The sequence below is a fragment of the Lagopus muta genome, chromosome 4 (assembly GCF_023343835.1).
Source record: "Lagopus muta isolate bLagMut1 chromosome 4, bLagMut1 primary, whole genome shotgun sequence".
NCBI classification, from domain to species: Eukaryota; Metazoa; Chordata; class Aves; order Galliformes; family Phasianidae; genus Lagopus; species Lagopus muta.
In genome coordinates this window covers 31,389,513-31,398,271 of record NC_064436.1, presented here as the reverse complement: position 1 = coordinate 31,398,271, position 8,759 = coordinate 31,389,513, and the positions used below count along the sequence as shown (strand labels likewise).

The window sequence follows — 8,759 nt, the reverse complement described above, 5'->3', positions numbered from 1 at the left end:
ACACACATGCTTTCATGGCTGTGTATTTGAAGTCTTTCTTCCTCACCTCTTCTTGCTTGCCTTACACTAAGTAATTGAGGGAGGCCAGCTTGTAAAAATCATCCAGAAACCAGAAGTCTTACTGTTATAAGACAAATTTGTACAAAGCCTTGCCCCATGCAGAGTTCTGTCCTCTTTATGTCTTGAAGACAAAATCTAGTAGTCTGTAATGTATTGGGACAGGGGCAGAGATCTGAATGGAGGCAAAGTATGGTGGGGACAGTTACATATTGTGCAAGAACTTGCTCAAACTGTAATAGAAACTCCCTTTTTATCTTCTTGCTCCATGAGCAAACATACATTGTTTGTGCAGAATATGGAGTGGCTCCTTTTAGGTTAAGGTCAAAGAAGAATAGATATCTAAACAGTTGCTCAACTTTCCCATTTTCTCTAGTGTTTGCTTCTGGTATTCTAGCTTTTTCATTGTAAATCACTGTCTCACAGGGTTTCAGTGTAAATCACTGTGTCAGTGTCATGTAGCATTACAATCGGAGCTCATTCCTTAAGATTTCTCCCGGTATAGTACTCCCTTTTCCCTGAAATTTCAGAGGGTGCTCACTGACTCCATTGCAGTTTATCAGATATGCCTGATTACAGTAAGTTAATGAGAAACCTGGTTCTGTGCCAGATCCACAGCTGACATGTTGTTTTACTCTGCTGCTGAGACTGGGATTTCTGTGACTCACCATTGTTTGTTCGTTTCTTTCTTCCCATGGGTTTTCTCACCCAGTTCTCTGAAAAAATTAAGTCTAGCAAGAAAAGAAGAAGGAAGTTGACCACTTTTGTATTTTTTTCCTACTGAAAATCATCTGCACGTACTGCAGGCAAGAATTCCCTGAGGTACTTATAAGTCCCCACAACTCAGCCTCCACTTGACCTTGTGAGACAACTTTATGTGATACTGAAGGAAAATAAACGTACCCTCTTAGGTCAATAAGAAAATTAATAACACACAATACTGAAATAAAAACATTTAAATAAGCATTTATTAGGTACCTAAACTGAGACGTTTTTCACAAATAAATAAGTAATGTAAGCATGAACACTTCAATGTTTTCCATAAATAAATAAATAACGAAAGCATAAAAACTTCAATGTTTTCCATAAATAAATAAATAATGGAAGCATGAAGATCATCTACTTTCTTATGACAAAGTATGAACTAATTAATATTAGAGATGCAATAAATATTTAATAGAATTCAAATAAATAAAGTGCCCTTTTTGTAACCAAAAGATGGCATGAAAACATATGTTTATAGCTTCACAGCAGTAATTCAGAGTAAATAAAACCTTGAAAATGATGGCTCCAAAACTGATGCCTCAGACTTTTGGGTTACTGACTCTGAAAGCCCCCTTTTTCTGGTTTGCAGCCCACATGAGAAGCAGTAACCTAGGTACAGTTGATGCTACCTGTCAGCATGTTCCTGGAGAAAAGGAATTGTTGGGCAGTTTCTAAACTATTGGCAAAGATGTTATTTAAAGAAAGACCTGCATAGAGTGCACCACATTGATTATGTGGTGGCTAGAATCATCTCCATCTCCTTTCACAAGCCTGATCTTTTTTGTTTTATTTTTTTGCCTACTTTTTCTAATTTCAGTGGTTTTTCTCCTGTATGACACTTCTTTAAAAGACTTAAGCTACTGTTGTCAAGTTACTGTTGTAACTACAAAAAGAGGGAGGATACATCCTCTAGACAATGATGAAAGTACGAATGTAGGAGGCAGGAGGAAATGACCTGCCAGAAGCTGAATGGCGGTGTCTCCCACTTTTGTCTTCCTGGAGGAGGTAGGACATTTTTGTTCTTTGCTTTACGATGCAGTCTTATTCTTGGTGTCTGCCCTATAAAAAAATAAAAAAGATTAAAACTAATGGAACAAGTATCATGTGCTGGAATTGCATGAAATCGGCCTCAAAGGATCTGTGCTTTGTCCAAGTCCTTTGAAAGCCATTGCATAAAAATAAAAAGAGACATTAGTTTGCAGTCACCTCTTCACGAGTATTTAATAACTCAGCAGACCTCAGTAGTTTGATCCTTTGCTTAACACTCCTTGGGCCTGATTTTCACCCACTCACCTAAATGCTATTCTTTTTGAAAAAGTTATCGTTGCTTTTAACCATTGCAAGCAAGAAAAAAACAGTCACTTAACGCCTGAATTTCCAAAGGACTGGGCACTTGCGCTTAAGTTTTCAATATACTTGTGCCTTATGAGAGTTGTAGCTAGCATGCACGTAGGATGTTTGGTGCACTAAGGGACTGAACCTGATGATATAAAGTACAAAGCAAACACAGTATTTGCTCCAGTCAGTAAACTTCCTGATAGCAACTTCCTTATGAGACAGTATTTTGAACAACTTGTGCATAGGATGTTTGCTAGCTTCTTCAAAATACTGCTCTTTAATAATTTGTGCCCACAGAGAAGAAAATACTCACTTGTCCAGAATTGCCTTGATGATCAGCTTCACCCAGGGAGCAGTGGGATCCAGGCACACTTCTCTGCCGTCTTTCAGAGTAGCACTACATCAGAGAAGAAAAAGGAAGGCAAAAGGTCTATTTAGTGAAGCTCTCTTCCTTAGGCAATTTCCTTTTTTTTCTTGCAACATCAAGGTTCTCTAGATGTACACTGAGATGGTCTCCCTTAATTTAAGCTGCTATCAGTTGAGGCTGTAGCCTAATACATACTTTCTTTTTTTTTCATACATTCCTATATCTTTGTGGATGGATTAGATTATCTACAGGACTCACTGTTTTCAAAATTGCTTCTTTTTCAGATAGCTTGGTTTGCATTTGTGATGGTATTTAATTGAGGAGCTGAATGTTTCCATCTTGATTCAGAAACTCTACTGGCTAGTCCATAAAAATGTTGCCACAGTAAGATTTCTGTGACTTCTATGCTAATAGTCATTTTTCCATTGACTTCAGTAGAAGTGGGATCATAAAATGCGTGTCTTGATAAACTGCTCAATGCAGCTCAGTGGCTTTAATTCTCTCAGAGTTTTAGATTTATTTGCTTTTTTGATGAGTACAGGTTTATGCTGAAAAATTCCGTGTACTATTTAAATACAGATTTACAGAAATTATGCAACATATGACATGTATTATGTCATTTGTACGAGCATCACGCACTGCATTCTGATTAACCTGGCATGCTGTCTTGTTGCATCTTTTAGAGAATGTTTACATCATCCTTAATGTAAAATCTGTTTCCCTTTTGTTGAGTAGCAGGAAGTATTTTGCAACAGCACTTACATGACTTCCACGTCCTTGCAGTGAGGTCCGCTAGGGGTGAGGTTCACATTTTGAATGAACTTTGGATGGATGAACTTGGAATGAGTCTCTATGCACTGGCATCGGAGTTCAATCGCTGAACGTGCCTGAGCCATACCTATAAAACAAGGAGAAAAAAAACACAGGTAGTGTATGGACTGTTACACTGTTTGCCCAGGAAATACATGTTGTTTTTTCTCAGAGTATTAGAAATAATTTTTCTTTTTATGAGCCAGACAACTTGAAAAATTTGTCTTCACCCATTTTCTTGGGTGCCCAGTCGCTGTCACTATACAAAAACTGTTTGTATAGCAGCCAGTACTATTAGGAAACACAAAATGATAATGACTGAGCACCAGCAGTTTTATCACTCTGCTTTTATTTCGCTAATCTTTATACCTGGCTACATCAGATGGATGTACACGGATTTACTCTTTCCACCAGGGAGTAAAATCTAGCCCCACACAGAGTTATTTGCTGCACTTTAAGACAAAATAATATCTTCCCCCATCAGCACTCACATTGGCAATTAGTTATAAGGGTTTTAGGAAGGATTTTTTTACCTTTTGCTCCAGCCATTGAGATCAGGAGAAGAGCCATGACAGCAGCCACAGCCTTGCCCATCATCTTTCAAGAGTGTTTCTTCTGTGTGTCACTTGGATTTGGTGAGGGATTTTGGTGAGGGGTTTGCTCCTGCAGCCTCGAGGGTGGTCAGTGGCTGTGCTTAGTATCTGCCTTGTTTATATACTGTCCTGAACCCCCTGCATCATATGTGGGTCACACCACTGGAAACTCCTGAACCTGTAGTGTGCTATTGGAGAATGAGTCATGGTGGTATGGGCAAACCCCTTTCCCTCAACTACCATGAACTTGCTTTTCATAAGCAGGAAGCACTTTGTTAATTGGAGAGTGATAAAAACATAGAACATGTACAAAACAGCCCTTTATTTAGTACTGTGTACTCTCTGTATTTTCCTGTGTCACATGCTTGCTACTGTTCTTTTCCATACTTTTAAACTTTTGCAGTTATTATTCTGCTACTCTTTGCAACTTTCCCTTTGCAACTTTTTTTTGCATGTGACCTGTGATTTTCCATGTGTGTCCTTGAACTTTGGGGTATTTTTTCTGTGCACATGAGTGGTTCTTGTCTATTTTACGTTATTATTGTTGGGAGTACTGTTAGAACTAGGAACTACAGTTTGTAGAAGTGACAGATACTAGAATTAGATTTTAATAAGCTCTCCTACTCCTTACATACAATGACATTTAAAAAATGTTTATTTTCTGAGATGATTTATGTTACTTTTTAGTATAATGAAGTCTAGCATCACTGAAATAAGCAACAAAATAAGGATTGTTTTTGGAGTACTACTGAGCATTTTGAATTTTGGATTTGGGTGGAGGAGAATTCCAGAAGGTTCTGTAGGATTCTCACTCTGACATTATTGAGACATTTTTGCAAATTTAAATTTGGCCTTGTAAAAAAGAGTGTTCTTGTGGTAAAATTAAAGGGAAGATGAAAATGTGGTGGAGAATTATTCAGATGAAGTCAGATATGTACAAACATTTGTATTAATGATAGACAATAATACTATAACATAAACATGAGATTGTGGGGTTTTAATTCTTAACGGAACTTTGTTATTGTTTTTCTGCCTGGTAGTGGAGACAGTTAAAGGAATAAAGCATAGGATGAAATAGGAATGAATATATGTTTACTGTTCTCCAACTCATTGTGAAGAACACGGAGATTTAAGTAAGCAAAGTTGAATTCTGCTTAATATTTTCGTATGTATCAGTGTCTGTGTTTATACAAAAATATACAGATAGTGGATGTGCTCTGAATAGTAGCCAAATAAGATGTGTGGACATCAAATTAAGCATCTTTTCTTTGTAAACTTTCATCTTACAGTGAACATAGCTGGATTAGGTAATGTAAGCACATAAACACTTAATAACAGCCTTTCTTTTACAAACCCAAGGTCTGTTTAATTGACTATCCACTCTTCAACCTCAACCATGGCCATAGGCATATGGCTGGGATTGTGAAAGAAAAGATCTAGCGTACTTGAGACTTACTCCTATTACACTGCCATGCTATGCCAGGCTTGATGCCTTCTGACTCTTTTGTTAGAAAACAGGAGTTAGCAATTGATCCTTATCACTAATTTCAAACTCTGTAATTCCATAGTCCTCTATCTTATCTCTTGCAGATGATCTCTTGTTAGAAAATGCTGTTCCACTGCCTGTTGCAGCGTACATTGGGTTATTCTTTCCTACATCTGTTTTTTTTTGTTCCTTGACACATTATTTCTGTGAATAGCCAACAGTCTACAGAAATGTAATCTAAGATATCAGTGGAAACATCTTCTGTCCTACTGGTAGAAAGCAGAAGTATGAATGGCATAGCTTGCAGGGTGTAGACCTCTTCTGAATAAACCCAATGAACTCTTCTTTGTCTATCATTTCATCAAAGTTTTTAATTAACTTAGAGATAAACACCAGATAGTAAGAAAGCAGAAATAACATTTCCATAAAGCAAAGCAAGCAGTAAGTTTAACACAAAGGGCACAAGGTGTATCATCTTCATTGCATATATAATACAGAAGCAATAAGTTTATCTTCAAGTTAATGAAAAACTTAGATGTCTTACATCTTCCCTGTATAATACTGTGATTACAGTGTAACAACTCTTGAAATGCAGCAATGAGAGCAACCAAGAGGAGGATTCTGGAGCCTGTGTTTTGAATAATAATTTAAAAATCAAAGATAGAAAAGCAAGAGGTACTGAGTAAAGACTTGGCTTCAGAGAATCCTCAACCAACACATGGAAAACTTCTTTTGTGGTTACAAGGAGAAGTCAGAAAAGATGAACCATAAATGAAAAGATCATGTGTTTTATTGTAAACTCTTGTGATTAGGGTAAAAAAAAGAGGAGTTGTTTCTTCATTTCATTTCTAAGCTTCTACTTTTGGAGCTGTGAGGCAGCTGAAGACATGACCTAAAAGCTCCTGAATTTTCAATGTGTACTGTCTCTGATGGAAAAGAGTAATTCCCAAGCCAATACATGTGAGTATTATAAGCAAAGTTTTCAGTTTCTGGCTAAATAAATGTTTGGGTTTTTTTTTTTGGTCATGGATTTTATCACTTGTTGGTGATAAAGATCCTGAGAAGTGTCAGCCCACTGTATGACATGTACAAATGCAGTCTAGAAGCTAATATTCTGCAGCTGACTTCTAACAGTGATGTGTGGTATTGAAGTCCCTGCCCAAATGATGTGACAAACTGGCATGTTAGATTATTTTGAATCATTCCGCAGGTACTGCTTAGGATTTAAATTTAGCTAATTTCATTACTGAAGGCTTCCTTATCTGTTTTGCTATGTCATAACAAAAGGTAGGAAAGTGCTTGAGTGAAAAAAATGAGTTCCTCAGATTTTCCTAGATTCTTCTCCCTAGCTTTCCTCAACCTTTGAGTGACATGGAACTTCACATTTCCTTACATAACTGTGATCAGTGGGGGATTTCTTTCTTCTGATGTTCCTCCAACACTGCTTTGACCTCATTCCCCTCAGCAATTCCTCACCACTGTCTTTAGAAATCCTACGTATATGCCTGAAGTTTTAGATCCAGACATCTAAAGGTCAATTGGAAGTAGCTGAATAGCTGAGTCAGTGAACAAGCTAACTCCTTCCTTAAGAGAATAGTCAGTTCATCAAGAGAGGCTAGTGCTGCTTCAGCTGTACACTTCCTTCAGGCAAATTCTTCCTCTTATTTTCTCACACTTTTGTAACCCCATATGTAAAATCTATGCATATGTGTGACCTGCAAAGGGAAAATGTGTCAGCTTCTTTGCATCTTTGTCTGTCAGTCCACGTTTTTTTTTCTTTTGACTGTGAAACACTCTGTGCTGTGGACCTTCCTTAGGCAATTTGACTGATTTGTGAGGGCCAAATAGAGAATTTCCGTTTAGTTACATGTACCAGAGGTATGTGTCTTGTTCCCCAAACTATTTCTTAATTAGATCGTGACAAAAAAAAAAATAAAAAACCACTCAACCAAGATGTTAAGTTTGCCAGCTGTCACAAGAATTATTTTTATATGAAAGGTCTAGAATAAATGGATGTAAATAGAAATTTACCCTTAAGTTATGTGTTGAATACCCATCTTTTTAGTGAGCTTCAGCAGTATCTGAATCAGCACCCTGCAAAAATATTTGCTCATCTTTGATTAGTTAATGTGGAATTCTACAAGCCAAGAATTCTACAATTCTTTTGGCTGAGTCCTCCTTCTCAGGAAAGGCTTGCTGAAATTCTGTTGGTTGGCTGCACACCTCTTCCTGCAGCTGCTTATGCTCAATATTTAACACCGTTAAAAACAGAACAGAAATTGCATGCATTTGTTTCTGGGAGGGCTACACATGGAGAAAAGTGTGTTTCCTAAAACAGTCTTCTACTGGGCAGGTGTTACAAAGGTCACTGTGTGAGTGATTTAATAAGTATCATTTGGGCATGAAGTTGCACAAAGCCTTATGAGAAGGATGAGAGGCAAAACTCTGCTGTCCTGAAGTGCTACTTCCTCACTGCACAGGAGGTGATGATCCCTATTCCTGTATTTTCCGTGCAGTCCCGTAATGCTTGCTGAAGAAAAGTACAATTGCAACACCTATGTTGGTGAATAGTTTTTTCCACCTCCAGTGATGATGAAAGCTCTGCAGCAGAAAGCTCTCAAGTTCCGTCTTGACAGGGCTTGGCATGTGGATCTCCCTGCAGTACAAATGAGTGCTCCAACAGTAGACAACTACGTAACACATCTGAAACTACCACTATAGCTTCTTGCTCTGCAATTAAAAATCATCTCTCTTTCTCCCCCTTCTACATTTTCTGTTGTGCTTTCTTGGTTTCTCTTTGTTCATCTTGCTATCTGTCCTGGATCCTAGTCCAATGTATTTATTACTCCACCATCCTAAAATCCATTGGTGCCAGTGTTGAGCATTGATTCAGCAAAGTTCTTGAACCTCAGTCAGAACCTTTATTGTTGACTCAGAACTCTGTTCATAGTTTTCAAAAGTCCAAAGAAATCCAAAATTGCAGTTCCTTTCTGTGCCCTTTGGCCTATTCATGATATAATCAAAAGCCATGATCAGATCAGTTTTGATGGAAAATGTGTCTTTGTATATTCCTGGGTTTCCCCAAGTCTGTAGTAACTGCATAGGAAATGAAGTCACCTCAAAAAAGGGAAGCAGAATTGAAACAAAATAAAACCCACAAAAGATGAACAACAAAACAAAAACTAACAAGCAGAATGCTGCTTAATGAATGATCAGAATATTCACGCTATTCAATTTACAGCTACTTTTTAGAAAAAAAATCACACTAGTTACATTACTTAAAAAAATAAAATTCAGTGGTAGTATTACTCACAGGCTTTCCAGAATGTCAGTCAGTATCACC

General features: G+C 37.5%; 1 protein-coding gene across 1 annotated transcript; it reads right to left on the bottom strand.

The window, feature by feature from the left end:
- Nucleotides 1-1,194: 1,194 nt before the first annotated feature.
- LOC125692348 (interleukin-8-like) lies at nucleotides 1,195-4,005 on the bottom strand. Its single transcript, XM_048942740.1, has 4 exons — nucleotides 3,871-4,005; nucleotides 3,290-3,425; nucleotides 2,474-2,557; nucleotides 1,195-1,881 (listed from the first exon to the last, which is right to left on the bottom strand). Exons 1-4 carry the CDS (start codon nucleotides 3,932-3,934, stop codon nucleotides 1,851-1,853), a joined length of 315 nt encoding a protein of 104 aa, XP_048798697.1. The 5' UTR covers nucleotides 3,935-4,005; the 3' UTR covers nucleotides 1,195-1,850.
- Between the last annotated feature and the right edge of the window lie 4,754 nt (nucleotides 4,006-8,759).

Coding starts and splice junctions, on each gene's coding strand:
- LOC125692348 (XM_048942740.1), bottom strand. CDS start 3,934: ATGATGGGCAAGGCTGTGGCTGCTGTCATGGCTCTTCTCCTGATCTCA. Junction 2,558..3,289: donor TGCAAGGACGTGGAAGTCAT/GTAAGTGCTGTT, acceptor TCTCTGATGTAG/TGCTACTCTGAAAGACGGCA. Junction 1,882..2,473: donor ATCAAGGCAATTCTGGACAA/GTGAGTATTTTC, acceptor ATTTTTTTATAG/GGCAGACACCAAGAATAAGA.